Source organism: Gobius niger (genome assembly GCF_951799975.1).
Source record: "Gobius niger genome assembly, chromosome: 10".
In the NCBI taxonomy this organism is placed as follows: Eukaryota; Metazoa; Chordata; class Actinopteri; order Gobiiformes; family Gobiidae; genus Gobius; species Gobius niger.
The window spans coordinates 30,626,371-30,645,274 of NC_136861.1; the positions used below are offsets into that span (position 1 = coordinate 30,626,371).

Sequence of the window (18,904 nt, forward strand, 5' to 3'; positions counted from 1 at the left end):
AACAAAACTGTACATTTTCATTTATCAAACACTATTTATTTTAAGTTAATCTGGGTTTCAAGTTTGTGACAGGTGCTAAAACTTTCCGGAGTGTGAGTCAACGCCTTGTCCCCCCTCATTAACATACAACACTTCTTCCAGACATTCATTTAACAATGTTGAATTTTTGATCTTAAGTTCCCTCTTTTACAAATAAATACTCCCCATTAATGGCAAATTTGGGAAAGGCCGTCCCTTTTTTTCCAACTATCCCACCAGGCTTGAAACATAAGGCGCAGGCACGTACACGTACATTTCTCTCTACATATAGTGTTTGGATATCTTTGAAATTACAGGATGTTTACAATGTACATTTAGAGACGATTGCTACAGCAGGATGGCCAAAGTGTCAAATGTAGCTGAAGGTGCATAAAATACAGCAGCAGAGACGAAAAAAAAAAAAAAATAGACGAGCACCAAAACGTACACAAACAAACAAACAAAGCCAAGGATTCATGGATTATAGTAACTTCTCCCTATGTGCTAGTAACCAGAGTTCTCTGAAGAAAATGTCCTGACAAGTGCAGCAAAAATTACAACGTGGCTATATCAGTAGTTCGAAAAGGGAAACGCACACAATTATACATAGATGAACTGGCCAGAGTATTAGGCACAGCTACTCTAAATATATATCTAAGCAACCAATCCGCTAAATGCATTTCATCGACATGTTTCAATCCCAACTGTCTCGCGTTCAACCCAAGGCACATTCAAAAAGTTGCATCCGGCTTATTATTAGATATATATTTATTAAAGCTTCATGACAGTTGTACCCAAAATAGTCCACAAAGTGAGTGAAATATTTCAAAAAAAATGTTGAATTTATAAATCTGTGATTAGGATATATTTTCTAGATTATATACTGTACGGGTGCATTTCATTTGAATAAATTAGGATTAAAATACACTGTTTCCTGAAATACGTCACTCCATGTTGACTAACTATATAAAATATGCCTTAACCTTTTCATGAAAACCTCCACTATGCTGTAATTTTAGACGCACGAGTAGATTGTTCCCTGTTGCGCTAAGTTGCTGCCGAACATCGCTAACCACTGATTGCATTGCTGGTGTGGTATAACTCGCCAATCTTTCGGAAAAAAATATGTTTTATTAAGGTTTTGAGGTTCGCACAGTTTAGGAAGACTAACATAATGCATCGAGCTGATTCTAGTCTTTTAGATTTCGCCCTTGTCACTTCCCTTGTCGCTTCCTTTGTCGCTGCTCTTGTCGCTGCTCCTATCGCTTTTATCGCTCGCGTAGCTGTCGCCGTTGCCGTTGGCAGCCGCTTGTGCCATGGCGAGTTTGTTTTTGAAGTTGTAGGGCTGCCTGATGTTCATGCGATCCTTCTCCGCCTCCAGGTCCTCGTCGTAGCGCTCGTCTTCGTCGTTGTCCTCGGCCTCGCTGTGGTGGGGCGAGGAGTGGCGGGACAGAGCTGGGGAGGGGGGCACGGAGGCCGGGCGAGGGTAACGGAATCCAGATGCCTGGCAATGAGGAACAATAAGTTGGTTTTAAAGGGTTCCTATCAAAAAAAGGGATGCAACAATAACCACTTAGGTTAAAAGGTGTATTATGCAAGTTTTTATGTGACACTGGTGCGTATTTGACCGTGTAGTGACCCAGCGGCTCTATGCGGGGTCAGCATGGCGCCTTTACTTTCCTTCACAGTGGTCTCTCGGACACTCCAGGATCAATTGTTTAGAATAGAATTTTATTGTCTACCGAGGTAGAAATTCATCTTTGGCTCACCGACACACAGAAATACAAGACTGTGGACAACACAAACATGCCCAATAAAAAAATAAAACAAAAACACATATATAAGAACAGTTCATTTCTGTGGCAATTGTATTCAGGTTGCTGCTTCATTCAGAATTCCCACAGCACAGGGGACAAAAGACTTCTTAAACACAGCCTTTTTGGCCAGTGGGACTCTGTATCGCCTCCTAGAGTTCAGAAGCTCAAACTGAGGGTTCAGAGGGTGAGCAGAGTCAGAGGCAATAGCTCGAGCCTTTGTCAGAGTCCTTTCCTTGTACAGCTCAGTCAAAGGTCTCTGAGATCTTCCCACAATCTTGGAGCCCATCGACACCACCCTGTTTAGTTTGTTTTTTTGTTCTGCAGGTCATGTGATTGTACCATGCAGTGAGGTGGAACGTTAAAACACTTTCAACTATTGATTTGTACACAGATTCTAGAAGTTTGTAAGGTTTTCTCCGCTAACTGAGCCTCTCACCAGAAAAGCTACAAACCAGCTGGTCCTGGAGCGTCCTAGAGACACTGTGAAGGAATGTAAAGGCGCCATGCCGACCCCGCACTTTTTATCACATAAAAAGTTGCATAGTGCACCTTTAAGATAAGGTAGCTGAAGAACTAGCCAGCTGTGCATCTTTTTCATATTTCATAAAAATTAGTATGAATAGTATGAAGTAAATCACTACTAACAACGGTAATGTTGATAAATATTATTAATTCAATGATAAATAGTGCAACGTAAAAGTTAACGTTTTACAATATACCTACATTTTTGCATGGGACTCTACTGCCAACAATCAAATCCATTACCTTCTTGCTGTGAGGCAAAAAGTACTAACCACCAATATTAGCAATAGTGTGTAAAAATATTAAAATCTTGCTTACACGATATGATAACCTTTGGATATTGAATGCTGGAATATGAAAAATTGTTGTTAAATCCTTCAAAAAATGCATTTACTTACCGAAGAGGGCTCGTGAGTTTCATAAATGAAGGTGTCAGGGAAGGCTTTAGCCAGTGCCATGTGACGTGCTGCTACGTAATACTGGTGCAGGAGAGAGGAGACAAAAGAACTACTGAGACTGAGAGAACAAAGGCATTACAATTCATCGTAAAGTGATAGTATGTAAGTTTACCATGATTTACAAATTCAATAGAGTGCATATAAATAACCGCCTGGGTCTGCAATTTGATGTAACACAAGTAGTGTTAAATCCCTCCCTTTGCTGATCCTAGCAACTGATCAGAATCCCGGGCGCCTCACTTTGGCCAATGAGACGAGCTCGTCCTGTGAACAGGCCTGTCAGGCCCAATCAGGAGCAGAGGGGGAGGGAGATTGATTATGTACTTTTGAAATTCCCCTTTCTCTCCTCATTTTGCAAACTAGGAGTGGCTTTCAGGTCCAATCAGGAGGGAAGAGGGGGAGAAATGTTTTGTTTACTTTTAAAATTACGCTCTCACACATTTTGCAATCTTACATACTATCACTTTAAAAGTTTGTTTTCCAAGTGTCAAATCAGCCTGATTTTTTTTTTCTTTAGATTTTTAAAAACAAATATGATATGAGATATGATGTGATTTAACAGTAATGAACATTAAAATAAAACATGAAAAGGGGGGTTGGCCTGATAGACAAATAATAGTAATATTTTAATTTTGTATACTGTGTTATAACCCACAGGCATTATTAGAAAACGTATTTGCAATCTGGGGTAACAACAAAAGCCAGTAAAGACTAAAAAAAGTCTATATTTGGACGGAGCGCAGCGGATAATTGTAACATCCAGTGAGTCAAAGCAAAACTGCATTATAGCTTCTTACTGCACTGACAGAATGGGATTTTCTTGCATATGATAAAAATGTGCTTTTTGGGCATATGTTGGGTTATGAGTGACTCTCTTACCCGTCCGAGGTAGCGCCAGTCCAGCAGGTCGCTCAGGCGCTCAGTGCGGTTCCTCTGGATGATCCTCTGACGCCGGCTCTGTTTGCAGAACTGGAACCGGAAGGACGTGAGCTGGTTACACGACTCGTCCACTCCCCTGAAGCGCCGGTCCAAGATGTAAATACCTGAGAGAGAAACAGAACAGTCGATAAAGCTTTGCAGTACAGGCGTAGTAAGTAGTCTTGGTTTGCAAATAGAAATGAAAGACATACCATAAGCTGAAGGGTCCGCTATGTGCTCCTCCATGAAACAGCCAAAGCCAGAGAGGTTTGTGGAGACGGATGGGATTCCCATGACGGTGCACTCGGCTGAAGAGGAAACATCGTGTTAAAATACTGAGCGGAAACTTTCTTAACCTTATTCTGCCGGAGACTCGTGCCTGGTGTGTAGCCCCATGGCTCGTAGTACGAAGGAAAGACCCCTAGGTGGCAGCCTCGCACAAAATCTTCATAATCCATGGGAAGGAGAGGAGACGTAGAGGACAAGAACTCTGGATGGAAGATAATCTAGAGATAATAGAGAACAATTATTAGAAGCAACACCAGTGCTTCAAGTTGTGCTATTAATAAATCCCCCCCTGCCCTGTGATTATTGCTCTCAACGATTGGAAAAAGAGACTATCGAAACTAGGAATCTATTTTGCAATATATTAAAAGTGGTTAAATCTATAAAATAATAGTGCAGTACGTTTGGTTAAAAAATTTGGTTATTTCAGACATCTGCTGCCCAGTAAAATGGTCTCAACTTATATAGCACGTTTCTACCTTCATCAAGCCCAAAGCGTCATTTACTCTCTCATTCATACACCAATGTACACCGACACTGGAGGCAAGGTGGGTGAAGTGTCTTACCCAAGGACACAATGACAGTAGAACAAACAAACAAAAACATAACAAGATCAACTAAATGGCTGCTAATCATAGAAATGAACATTGACAAAAAATATCTTTGTTACAGCAGTATGGAAGCACTATTAAAACCTGATGGGCAATGGGAATTTTTACTACAAATTTGAATTTTGCCCGCATACATATCGAAATAGAATACAATAGAACTTTATCGCCTGTTCAAAAAAACAAAAATTAGTGGACTAAATTCACATAATATTCCAGTTATTTTCATCTAAGTCTTTAATCCTTTTGCACTGCGACATGAGGTTATTAGGAACCCAGTGGTCAACAGCCCTGCACGTACCTTCACCCGGTCTGAGGAGCTGTTGAATAGACCTATGCGGCGGACACTGTTGAGGATGGGGTCGCTGCTGTCCTCCAGCATGTTGTGAGTGCAGATCGGGGGCTGACACTGGCGCTGGGTGGCAAAGATGGCCCGCTTCATTATAGTGAAATCCTCCTTGTCCAGCATCTTCGATACGTCTGGAAGCTGCCCACTGGAAGCAAATTAGAACAAAAATGGCTTTTCTTAAAGTAAAAATGAGACCAGCACACAGAGCATTCCATGGTGAGAGGCAACTGTAACCAACAAGTCAAATTTAATGACTTTTAATGTCATTTTAATTCCTGGATACAGCATGTATTTGACACATCATTTCTGAAGATTGCCATCATTCCCGTAAACCAGGGGTCTGCAACCCACAACATCGAAAGAGCCATTTCGGTCCATTTCAGCCCAAACAAATGGGAAGAAAAGAGCTGCAGAAGTTTTAATGCTCAACCGACCGAACAAACAATTCACAATATTGATTAATTAATACCATCGATAATTCCTCTTATTCATACGGTTCTTTATGGTTTCTCTTATCAATTCATTATAAAATAGGCTGTAAAATTATAATATGTGCTTCTTGTGTTTTTTTTTATTTAAACAGAAAAGAAAGTAAGTTGACCTATTTTGACATGAACTTCCTCAAAGCATTTTTGTAAAATGGTTATTAAATTAACAGGATTTAAAGCTATTTCAGTGGAGCAGACACTATTTCTTTATGAACGAGGATAGAAGGATATTCTTGTCAGCCCTTCAGTGTCATAGTTTCTGAATGATGCGAGCGAGCGCGCAAAAGCACATGTTTCAGCACGTGAGCTTTGTTTTGGTTATTAATAACATAGCAGCTGCACGTATAAGCGTGTTTAAAGAGGACAGATTCAGACGGGCTCATTACAACGTGAAGCGCGGATCTTAAAGGGATATTTCAGGATTTTTGACTTAGGGCCTCATTTCCTAGTTATCCAGAGTGTTGCTGATTTCTGGAGATATTTTTTTGTAATTCATGCAGTTCTTATGTTTGAAGAGTTTCGTGGCGCTAGGCTAATGCAAGGCTAGTACATTTCTATGGTATCAGCTAGCCTGCATTAAAAACAGTCTGACCCGCTCCACAGTGCACCTGAGGCAAATCTCTTACAACACCAGACTAACCATATAAATGTCTGTGTCGATAGAATATTTTTTGGAATATAACTGACCTTGCATCACATGAATGAGGGACTATTTTCTAGCAGATCACTCCGCCGCCACGTAGCTTATACAACCACGAAGCTGATGCTGCTTAAATATAAGGTATTTTAAATGCAAAATGGTTACAATTATTCTATCGACACAGACATTTATATGGTTAGTCTGGTGTTATAAGTGATTTGCCTCAGGTGCTCTGTGGAGCGGGTCAGACTGTTTAATGCAGGCTAGCTGATACCATAGAAATGCACTAGCCTTACATTAGCCTAGCGCCACGAAACTCTTCAAATATAAGAACTGCATGAATTACAAAAAAAATATCTCCAGGTACCAGCAACACTCTGGATAACTAGGAAATGAGGCCCTATGTCAAAAATCCTGAAAAATCCCTTTAAAACAGTGCAGACGTTTGGGATGAAGTGCGTGAATCTGCAGCGGCTCCGCGCCTGCAACTTTATAGTATTAAGAGGCTGCAGCACAAAGTGGCATCAATAAGAGGCATTGTTAATGAAGGAGTCACACAGTTCCGATGGATTACTCAATCAGAACCAGTTCTCCTTATAGATATACTCGTTGCTGCTCCAGTGGGTCTAAGAGCCGACCCCCGCCCTAAACAGATGAATTAGATGAAATATGGATACTTAAAGGTGAATTTGTTAAAACATGCAGCTTCAAAGCAAAAGCAAAGCTAACAGAAAATCTACCAAAAATAAAGAGCCTTCACAGATGAACCCATGGAGTAAAGACAACTGAAAGCTTACACAAAGAAGTACCATATCTTGCATAAGTGATAATTAGTGGCCACAGTAAAATAGGTGATTTTGAAGACAGTATATTGAGCAGTTTGTATATGTGAACATGTGATAGAGCAAAAAGATATGTACTTACACTAAAAGTGACTCATAGAGCTTCTTTCCAAATCGTTCTTTCACAGTTTGGGCCGTGTCCCTACAAGTAAATCATCATCATCATCATCAAACTGCGATCATCAAAGCGCTACATCACGGGTTCAGTTTACTGTCAAAGACTCACCAGAGCTGCTTACGGACTGCCTGGCCCTTCAGCGTCTCCACGTTAAAGTTGTTTGTCCGAGCGGGCATGATGAAGAAAGCGATGACCGTCACATCACTGTTGTTCACCTGAAGAGAATTAGACTGAATTACACGAAGATCAGGACTTATTTTTGCGCAGTTTATGTGATGACTTACTCTGAGGAGGTAGTTGAGTCTAGCTAAAGCTTCCAAGAACAGGTCAGCTCCCTTGTTGGTAAACTCGTACCTTCCGGCGATGAAAAGGAACACGCACTTGTCCAGATCGAAGTCAAGGTTCCTGAAAGAAAATGAATTAAAAAATTACAATCTATATCCAAGTGTCTTTTTTTTGGCTACAAATATAAAGCCCCCCCTGAATAAAGTATGTTCTCTGACTCCAATACAAGGAAAAGTTGCTCAGTCAAATTATTACTCAAGTTAAAGGTGAATTATGCAACTTTTTATGTGGAATAAACCTTGATATTTTTGCGTATAGACTTTGTAGTGACCCAGCAGCTGTATGAGAGGTTAACATGAGGCCTTTCCATCACAGTGGCCTCTACAATGCTCCAGGATCAATTGTTTTGTAGGTTTTCTGGTGAGAGGCTCCGTCAGCAGTGAAAACCTTCCAAAACTATTGATCCTGGACCGTCGTAGAGGCCACTGTGATGGAAAGTAAAGGCCTCATGTTAAGCTCCCATACAGCTGCTCGGTCACTACAAAGTCAAATACGCAAAAATATCAACTTTTTTTTCTGCATAAAAAGTTGCATGATGCACCTTTAAGTTATTAATCCCCGTAGTGAAATTCATCTCTACATTTTGACCAGTCCTCAGAAGCAGGGGTTCCTCCTCCAATATAACTGTCATGTGCACGTTTCATGATCGCACATGCTCTAATTCCTTTTTATTTAACGAATAGAGAATCATAATATAATACAACAATGATAATCATAATAAAATAAAGTTGTGTTGTATTGATGTTTATATATGCCAAGGCAAAACTCTTTTCCTTGCTTTTGGTACCCTGTACTTGATGCATATGACAAATAAACTTGAACTTGAACCAAACGGATTGGGATAGGGAAAAAACTAAAAAACCAACAACTATAATTTAGAATGTTATTTGGGTGAAGAAATTCAGAAAGAGGCTTTGTGCATGTGCCCTTGAGAAACACACCAAAATATACATGGAAATTAAGAAATGAATATTCATGTTTTTTCCCCGAGCACTAGCCTATTAGTACTGCTGTATTTGCTGTAGAAAATACTTAAAGGTATACAGGAGAATTTTCCCGAATTTTAGGAAAGAACCGCCCTCTCCAGTTTAAAAAAAAAACGCTCTACCTGCCTCCGAGGAGGAAGAATCTCCCAAAAACACTGGTCTTGTTTCTCTCTTCTGAAGCCTTTCTCTTCTTCTCATACACTTCGAAGACACTTTTTCTCTTGCCCCTCTGCCATTTTCAAACGACTCGGTGCGTTCTGCGAGCAGCAATGAATGGCTAACAGCGTAACTCACATAGGCTTGAAAGTGCGCATGTGCAGAAATTAACAAGGGGCGAGCACGCACGACGGCCTTACGTAGGCGTATCACCAGAATGATTGACAATTAGGAGGACCAATCGTCTTGATGATCCACCCGGAAATAGAGCATCCTCCGCTACACCTTTAAGTATTCAAAGTAGAAAAGTATGAATTTGTTTAAATGTTTGTTAAAAATGACTTAACATCTTCTAAAACACGAAAATTGTGCCTTCTGTACGGCAACATGATGGGGACAGAACTTCTTTCTCATTGTGAGCCAGTGGCATTGACATTACAGCGCCACCTACTGTTCATAAGGGGTGCTTTCTTAGGCTTTTAAAGTGAAAATAAAAAAATAAAAAATAAATAAAATGCTTTCCACAGCTTTCCATTCTTTTTATCACTCAATTGTAGTGGAGACTGGAGTGAAAGTGCAACTTTCTCAACATAAATACTACTCAAGTAAATTTACTTTACCGACCCTCTCTTGTTGTTTTGCCTGTTTTCAGAGGAAACCCACCCAGATACAGAGATGAACACACAAACTCCACATAAACACGACGATCAAAGCCCTGACTCAAACCCAGGACCGTTAAATAATGTTCTGTTTGATCGATAAGGAGAAGCTTTACCCGTAAAAGTGTCCTCTGACAAACTCCTGAATGCGATTCTTGTTCATGGCGTGAAGGTTCTGAAACTCGTGCACAGCGGAAAACTTCTTCACATTTAGCCCGTTTGGAGTTATGACGTCTGAGTGACAAAGAAAAAAAAGTCAACTTAATAGAAAAGACGGAAGAAGGAATAAACTAATAAAGGGTTAGTGCTTTTTCACCTGGTTTCCTGTTGAGAAGGAACTCGGCCTCGATAGCGGTGATCTTGGACACGGTGGTGAAAACGTGAGCACAGTGGGCGGCGGCTCTCTCCAGGCAGTACCGGTGATATATCTGTCTGTCACCAGCCTCTTTGTCCAGATTGAACTGAAGAAGGAATTGGCATGAATTTATTTTCCTTCAAAAAGGAATTACAAGAGATACAACAGGTGAAGAGGGGACAGATTAAGTGTAGAGATGTTTATGTGAAACCTTTCCTGTAGATACATTCGGAAGTTCGGAAGTTTTCCCTCATTAAATGGTACTTGTATGTGAAAATGACTACAACTACGTACATTTTTAGGGAAGAAATGTTAAAAAAAAAAAATTAATATAGCGAGATTTTATGAAGGGGATTTTGGATTTCTTTAGTATTTGATTTGGTTAAGGTTTGTGGCTCAGGAATAATAATAAAAAACATCTGAATAAAATAACAAATTCTTACGAAAAAAACAAAACTATAAAACGTATCTGTAGATGCTACTGGGGACGCATGTGTGAATTTGGCTTTAGTTTCTTGGTGACATGCAAATTGCTCCAGAACCTAAACCTAAAAGAATGTAATGAAAAATATGACTTCACGTTCTGCGTAAGCTCACCTGTGCCAGATTGTTATAAAAGTCCACGTTTCCGGCACACAGGTACCTTCCCAGCAGCGTGGCATGTGTAGTGAAGATGGTTGCCACGGGCAGCTGCCTGTGTCGACACAGCACTACCCCCAGGCCCGCCAACCACTCATGGAAATGTGCCACAATGTGAGGGGGCTCCTCGGACTGGGCCGCATACTGCAATCAGAGAACCAGTTATCATTTACAACCAGGAATTATTACTTTTCATCACAAGGCATGACATTAACGCTTTGCCCACAGTGGCTTGTCTTTTTAAAATGGTTGCAGCCAATGATTTATTTAGTAGCATTATTTATTAGAAATATAAATCATTTCTATTTCATACAATGTAGCAGTCGCATGATATCAATCAAATACATTTTATTTTCATTGGTAAAAAACAACAAAAAACTACATTACTGAAATATTGCATTGAAATTTGAATTTTAAAAAAAGTAAAAAAATAAAAATAAAAAAAATGAAGAAATATGGAGAGGGTAAAAAATATATAGATAATATTAAAAAAAAATATATTAAAAAATAAATTAATTAAATAATGTGTCATTTGTGATTTTAGAATTAATATCTATTTATTTCTCTGGGCCCCCCTTTGAATTGAGGCCCCTCTACAAATGCCTTGTCAGCCCACCTCATAGTGACGGCCCTGCCAATAACAAGTATTGTGATGTTAATTCGGTTTATTACCCATGATGCATTAAGGCACAGCCTCAGCATAAGCCAAAATGAAGTTTTAAGAATTGCACAAGCATTAAACCCACTGCATAGGATTTAATAACAAAAATATGACAGGGGCATATTACCTTATGTGACCCTTCACCTTATGTGACTTTAGTTAGCAAGTTAGCTCGTGCTTATCATAGCATCAACATCTAACCTCGCCAAGAAACCACGCAGTGAGGAAGCCAAACAGCACGGCATCGTTGGCCTCGCGGTCGAACCACGGCACACCGATGGAACAGGTCTCCCAAAGCTCGCTCTTCCAGCTGTCCAGAGACCAGGCCGTTTGCCCCACGTCAATCAAAATGACGTACGGGCTGCCCTCGATCAGCCAGCGACCAAAGTAGAGCTGTTGGAGACATGGAGGGGGAACGGGACAACTTTAATTTTAGGCATTTATTATTAGGAAGCATCAGAACACCACCAATTAAAATGAAGCTGATCTGAAATGTGTCAGAAATTTAGCGCCATGTATAAATAGACACAACTCCAGGTGTGTTTTTTCACAAAGGAAGAGCATAAAAGCTACAAAGATCCATTATTCTAGGTCATTTGGGCAAAAACCAATAACTGCTTTGCTCGTACTACCTCAGAAACACTAGAGGACGGGGGAGTGACGCAGCACAAAGCATGTGAGGCATTGCACAGGCTAAATCACGGACTGTACAACGTCTATTTCTGGAGAGACACTCATGTGACCTCTGAACTTTGCTGCAAAATGTCACGCGTTTTAAAGCCCGGTCAGGGACAGAAGTGTGTGTGTCCCAGAGGGGAGGGTCCCAGACAACAGGATAATATTTAACCCATACTGTTTACCAGGGGTTGCCATTTTAGCCGCAATAGATATCGCATTTTAAACTCATCCCTGTGGAGAATTGGGGAAAACAAAAAAACTGGATTTGGGGCTTTAAAGCTGTGTGTAGAATGTGCATTGTGGACAGAATATTTAATTAAAAACATGTCAGAAAAATTGTGGTAAGACTTTATTGTTGGATTTATTTATTTTTGTCTCTATACTGATTTTTTTTCCAGACAAACTCCGAGTTGCCACAGTAGTACCTTACATCCGCTGGCGTTCATTTTGTCAATGGTCCTCTTGAGTACGGGGCTGGAGGGCTCGATCAGCTCCACCTGTGTGCGCACGTTACTTTCCACGTAGGGGCCCACCAGGAAATAGTTCTCACCCCATTCCTCCGCGGTCAGGCGAGCTTTGGTCTGGATCACCGTGTAGATGCCTCCCACTTCACACAAGCAGGAAAAAGTCACTCGCGCACATACACACACAATGAATGTCACATGAAACCAGGGCCTGACATTAACAGAGGTGAGTAGTATTCAGTAACATTTAGTCCAACTACTTCAGCAACTCACACAGTGCATTACTTCTAATGTGAGCAATCAAAGTGACAGTATTCTCCAGTTAAACGTTTGTGATTACTCTTCCCACGGAGTAAATCTATAAATGAAAAGAAAAAAAGTTCCAAAAAGATTCATCAAGTTTCTTTGGAAATTTCAGCTCAATTATTCAAGAAGCATTTTAACCAAGTACCTTTTCACTTTGAAATTATAGTTTGAATATGTAAAAGATTGCATATAATTGAACGCCTGGACCTGCAATCTGACGTACAAGTAATATTTTATAATTATATCTTTTCTGAAGTCCCTCCCTTTGGTGATCTCAGACACTAATCAGAATCACCTATGCCATCACTTTGACCAATAAGATGACCTTTCCTGTGAACTGGCCTGTCAGGTCCAATCAGGATAGGAGGGTTAGGGATCTGGAGCGTTTACTTCCGAAATCTTTTTCTCTCCCTCCTCATCTTGCAAACCAGGACCGGCTTTCAGGTCCAATCAGGAGGGGAGGAGGGACTTTATTGTTTACTTTTGAAATCTGTCTGCCTCTCTTCTCATTTTTTAATATTACAAACAATCACTTTAACTTTTCATTATGCAACTTTTTATGTGGGAAAACAAAACAAAACACATTTGTTCGTATTGGACCTTTCAGTGACTGAGCAGCTGAATAGATGGTTAACATGGTGCCTTTACTTGCTCTCCCGATGGCCTCCAGGATCAATTGTTTTTAGGGTTTCTGGTAGATTTTCTCTGCTGATATAGTCATCTACCACGAACCCTAAAGATGCCATGCTGACCACCCATACACCCGCTGAGTCACTACAGGGTCCAATATGTATTATCATCAACTTTTTTTCCACATAAAAAGTTACATAATGCATCTTTGAAGGGGCTAGATCAGGGGTCGGCAACCTTTAACACCGAAAGAGCCATTTGATCCGGTTTCCACGGAAAATAAAACACTGGGAGCCGCAAATACTTTTTGACATCTAATGCTGGGTTTACACATAACGACCACAGGATCACGAATGTGAGTGATTAGGGGTAGAGGTTTCACGCGCCGCCGCGAACTGTTGCGACCTGTTACTGCGTGTTACGATTAATGGCACGAATTATTACGCACGGTCACGAATATGCGTCCCGCACTGCTGCGTGCTGCTGCGAGTTATTGGGAATTGTCGCGTTCTGTCAAAAATCTGTCAAGAATTGGGCGAATGTGGACAAGATCGCTGCCGCGCACACCGGGGTGGAGGCGGAGCAGAGACGTCTCGCTCCGCCGTGCGCCCCTGACTCGTTGGGCTCTCGCCAAATCGGGTTAAACAAAAAGCAAATAGACCAGCTCAGGCCTGTCCATATACTGGAGAATAGCAATAGTTTTTCAGTCTATGGGACAGTCACACCAGTTCAACCCCGCTCCTGTCAACGTGTAACACGGGCAAACGCATCAACAAACGCACGCGCTTCATGTCAGATAAGTCAGTGCAACAGCCGCACATTAAGGGCTGACTTTACTTCACAGAAAAGCATAAAAACACTACACTCACTGTGCACTCGATCTTCTGAGGATCCGTCGTAGAACTTGCTGCTCTTAAACCTCTTTATCCAATGATTCTCACTCGTCTGGTCAGTCTCAGCTCCAGTTGAAAAAACTTTATAATCCACAAACACAGGCCTGTCTCCACCTGCCCCGCGCCCACCGCCGCTTGTTTTTGGTGTCTAAGGTTGTAAATAAGCCTTAACTTATCCATGATGTAGCTGCTGGAACCACGCGCTGTTGTTTTGGTCAGTGGAGGCAGCGTGGGAGATGCATTCAGGGACCGCGGGAAAGGCGCTTCTTACTGTCCCTTTTTTCCCCACAAACGCGGGGAAAATCGGGTCAAATATATAACAGTGGGGTTCTCCAGCGGGGGGGCAAAAGGGGTGGCAGGGACTGGCTCCCAAACATCAGGAGGAACGACCGCAGGAGGAGGAAAAGCCGGCGTTTTGGTGGGTATACCGGCTTTCACGAGTATGACGTTTATTTTGAGCGACGAAAAACAATAAAATATATTTATTCTAACATGTCAAGATTACAATAATCTTCCAATTTAGAACTAAAATATTAAAGAACTAACACAAATAAAACACACTTCAATTAAATATTTAGGTTATTTTTTTTTTTGTAATTTATTTTCCCAAGCCACTCAGAGCCGCAGTGTAAGGATGAAAGAGCCGCATGCGGCTCCGGAGCCGCGGGTTGCCGACCCCTGGGCTAGATGGAAGTTTGCCATTTTATGCTCACTACTGCCACCTCAGGTCAAACGTGTAACTGCACCTTCTATATTAATTTGGACCGAAGTAACAACTTTTTGAGTGACAGCGCAGGATTTTAGAGGCAGTTGTGGTGAACAGGTCTGGGCTCATTCTACACATTAGGACATTGCTGGAACATGTAGCGTGAGGAAAATACATTATTTTAGCATGTTTAAACTCTGTATAGTCCATGGATCTATTAGTCCCTTTAAGTACCTATTTTAGTACCTATTATTTTTTGGTTTGAACGGTGCTTGTTAAATCACGAGACATGTTGCCATATCGTGGGAATTTCATGCAATCTCTCCACACAGAAAGGCCCCATTTGCCCTCAGCCACAGCATGCCCACTGTCAGTTCTACTCCAGTAAAGCGTAAAGTAATGGCACTCTTATTTGAGTATTTCGCAACTATGCTCTACCCACCCCTGGACATTACATTTACTATATATATATATATATATATATATATATATATATATATATAACAAAAACATTGTTATGGAGGAAATGTTGGCTTTCATGTAATGTGGACCAAACTAACTTCACAAATAAACTATTTTATAGCTAGGTCTTTTTGTATTTGGTGTACACTTCAGCAGAACAGCAATAACTCAGTACTTTTACCAAATGTTCACATGTTGGGATGAATAAAACTCAATTGACTACCTGCATTTCACTAACTGGCCAGTGTTGCCACACACGACCTGCACGTTGCCGACTCACAGACCTGAAACATGAGGGAGAAACTTTTACACCCTCGTGCGGCTCACCTTTATTGGCAACCTCCCAGGCGATTTCAAAAAGAACAGCATCCTCCAAATCAAACTCCTCGTCCCACTCCTCCATCCCGGGGAGGGACGTGACGGACAGGCTTCGGGGCAGCGGCATGCTGGGTAAAAAACAAAGATGGACACCAACATTCAGCATTTAAAAAACAGCACGCATCTTTATTTACATTAGAGCAAGCATTTCAAAGACAAAATATAAAGTTAGACCGCTACCATTCAAAGGCGATTATGAATCACTATGAGTAGTAGGAAGTATTGCGTACACACTTATTTGACAGCACACCTTCTTTCATAACTCCTGGCAGATTGCACAGAATGATGCAAGCACGACAGAGGACTTTCTTTCAACACTGTATGAACTTTTACAAACTGTCACCTCAGCTCACATTTTCCACAAACAGCCCATTTTTGTTTGTTCAATAAACTGAATAGGCCTATTTGACAGGTTGTTATGCAAGAGATTGTAGATAAAGATCCAGGTGAAGAGTAGGGGCAGATAAGGACATGTATTTGGAAGTAGGAGTCCCATGTGTCCACACTTGTTGATATAGTACCAAAGCTACTATGGAGGAAAAGTGAAAAACTAGTGAGATTTTTTTAGGGTACCCCAAGTTGAGCACAGAATAAAGATACACAGTACACAGACTAAAGTATGAGCCATGTATGAATAGCACAAGAAAAGCAATTCACTTAGAACTTGAATTAAAAATAAAATAAATCCCTCCAGTGCACAGATTGTGACAAAGCGGGTCGTAAACGCCATAAGCTACTGAAACAGGCAGTGGGCCAAAACAGGAACATTGCAGTGAAGATTACCTGACTGCTGGGCACAAGCTACTCCGAGAGTTCAGACACTGGGACACAACAACACCGTAAATAAGCCAGCCGGTTAAATATGCATGGCAGCGTCTGATGAACCAGAAGCAGCCTGCTCCAGTCAGAGAGAGGCGTGGACGTGACTACAGGCATCCGCCGCCGCGACGCGCAGTACAGCACGTCCCGATGCGCGCTCGGTGCCTTTTCAAGAACGCATGAACATTCAGTACCTAGAAAAACAACAGCAGACAGCCACTCACCCTGCACGTAGATCTCGACTTCACGAGAAATGACAAGACATTAGTGGTTGTTGCAGTCACTCTAAAAGAAGGGAAACAGCGGAGAGGGAAAAGGGGGCGGCAGCTCTGGGTTAAATGGCAGGGAGTCGCGTTGGCCTGATGCCACTGCGTACGCCGTCAGCGAGATACAGGAAGAGCGCTGCGCAGCTTCATGCCACATTATTCATGAGCTCAACACCGATTGGTCTCAAGGTCAGCTGTCAGTTTGTGCTGTCCACCTATGCGCGTGTCAGGTGGGCGTTGCCGTCGGATAAAGTCCTATTGGCTGAACCGATCGATAGCAGCTCAATGGGCAGGACCAAGAGACGTAATTTATCTTTATGATCAGACTATGGATTTATTTATTTTTTATTGTATTTATTTATTATAGGGACAGTGCATATTAATATACATTATACATGCAAATATGCCAGAATTAGCCTAAGGGCTATTTTTCATCTGTAGTCCCTGGACAGTTGTTGTGTGTCCTCCTGAAGGGCGTAAAAGTACAATTATACACATTAAAATGCAATACAATAAAAATGTTAAAAATATAACAGAAAACAACACTCTCAATATTGCAAACCAATCATGCTGACAGACATTACAACAAGACTACTACAAACTCAACAACTACAGAGACAGAGACAACAGACGAGGACAAGAGGCCAGCAGGGGGCGCTGAGAGATGATCCTGTCAGTGCTGACAGCTCTGATTCTCAATGAGCCATTTTTTTTAACTGTGTTTTAAATGAGTTATATGTATTGATATTCCTAATTGTTGTGGGGGTGAGGTTCCATTCATGGGCAGCTTGGACAGAAAAGGTGGTTTGACCAAAGAGGCTTTTTCTCAGAGGGATGAGGATCAGACCAGCAGTCTTAATTTTAGTCAAAGTGTTATATTTGACGACTAAAATTGGACTAAAACTAAATCAAAAGTTTTTCATGAGACTAAAACTATGACTAAAATGTCCAGATATTTTAGTCGACTAAAATAAGACTAAATAAAAATGAAAAGGAGAGACTAAAATCATCCAAACTTCTATTGAGCGTCTGAAAGAGCCTCAGATCATGTAAATTCTCTGCCAAAGGAGCAACTCTGAGCTTTGTTCATGTGGAGCAGCTCCATGAAGCAGAGGAACAAGATTAAATATGATTATAATGAATATTATCAATGCAAAGTCGACTAAATTCGTCTTAAATCTATTCGACTAAATTTACTTGCAATTTTAAATCGAATTACATTTTCGTCAAAAGACTAAGACTAAAACTAAATTAAAATATGTTGTCAAAATTAACACTGCAGACCAGACCTACTGAGGCACATTTTAAATTTCTATGCAATACAGTAGTTCTATCGCCCTATTTCTCGCGAATAGTAAAATGGTCTCAACTTATATACCGCTTTTCTACCTGCATTTATAGCAAGGAACCAGTCACCCATTCATACACCAATGTACAGACACTGGAAACAAGGTAAGTGAAGTGTCTTGCCCAAGGACACAACGGCAGTGTGAATCCGATCATGAAACGACCCGCTCTACCAACTACGCCACTGTCGCAAAAACAAAAACAAAAACAAAAACAAACTTTCTCCCTATTCTGTTGCAGTTGAAAATTAACACATAGTAGCGCACAGCGGATTTACACTGGGGGATGTGCTCACTGGCCAAATGGGCATTTCTTTATTTTTCTTTCTTTCTTTTTTTTTTAGTCTCTAATAAGTTCAACAAATCATTGTAAGCTAAGACCAAATTTAGGTAATATCTAAGTGCATAAAACAGAATATCATATCTAATATCTAATAAGTTTGATTGGATAATTCTAGTGTTAGGCGCTAGTCAGTCTTTAAAGGAGCATTATGCAACTTTTTATGCAGAAAAAAGTTTCCATTACAATCGTCTCGACAACGATCCAGGATCAATTGTTTGGAAGGTTTCCACTGCTGACGGAGCCTCTCACCAGAAAACATACAAAACAATTGATCCTGGAGCATTGTACAGACCACCATGATCGAAAGTAAAGGTGCCATGCTGACCTCTCCTACAGCCGCTGGGTCACTACAAGGTCAAATACGAAAAAATATCAACTTTTCCCCCCCCCCAAAAAAGTTGCATAATGCACCTTTAATATGATCCTCATAAACTACACCCAAAAAGTGAAATCTTATGCGTCATATGAAGTGGCTCGTGAGCATACACAACAGACACCACATTTGTCTGGTTGGTGTTTATGTCAAATCCTGGCTTTATAATGCATTTAATTACTTTGCACATGCAGTTGGGACAATTCAGACAGGACCGCCATCATTTTGAGCTTTTGTAATGGCTGTAAAAATGCGATATGACCTTGAGAAATGAAAATCCTGCTGACAAAGCATAAATAGTGCCCTTATATTCACCGAATCCTGACTACTAAAGGGCTGCCGATGCAAATAGTAAATATCTTTCTTCTGCATCTGC

The 18,904-nt window shown here is 40.9% G+C and overlaps 1 protein-coding gene across 1 annotated transcript; it reads right to left on the reverse strand.

The window, feature by feature from the left end:
* Positions 1 to 17: 17 nt before the first annotated feature.
* On the reverse strand, positions 18 to 16,594 carry gys1 (glycogen synthase 1 (muscle)). The gene is made up of 16 exons (XM_079563974.1): positions 16,425 to 16,594; positions 15,331 to 15,449; positions 11,968 to 12,149; positions 11,066 to 11,257; positions 10,162 to 10,347; positions 9,526 to 9,670; positions 9,326 to 9,443; positions 7,348 to 7,468; positions 7,172 to 7,278; positions 7,028 to 7,087; positions 4,928 to 5,120; positions 4,113 to 4,239; positions 3,946 to 4,041; positions 3,695 to 3,858; positions 2,756 to 2,836; positions 18 to 1,522 (listed from the first exon to the last, which is right to left on the reverse strand). Exons 2-16 carry the CDS (start codon positions 15,446 to 15,448, stop codon positions 1,217 to 1,219), a joined length of 2,196 nt encoding a protein of 731 aa, XP_079420100.1. The 5' UTR covers position 15,449; positions 16,425 to 16,594; the 3' UTR covers positions 18 to 1,216.
* Between the last annotated feature and the right edge of the window lie 2,310 nt (positions 16,595 to 18,904).

Excerpts from the sequence above, each read along its gene's own strand:
- gys1 (XM_079563974.1), bottom strand. The coding sequence starts at position 15,448 with ATGCCGCTGCCCCGAAGCCTGTCCGTCACGTCCCTCCCCGGGATGGAG. Across the intron at positions 12,150-15,330 it reads CTGGGAGGTTGCCAATAAAG|TGGGAGGCATCTACACGGTG; the intron begins GTGAGCCGCACG and ends GCTTGTGTGAAG. Across the intron at positions 4,240-4,927 it reads GCTCCTCAGACCGGGTGAAG|ATTATCTTCCATCCAGAGTT; the intron begins GTACGTGCAGGG and ends TATTATCTCTAG.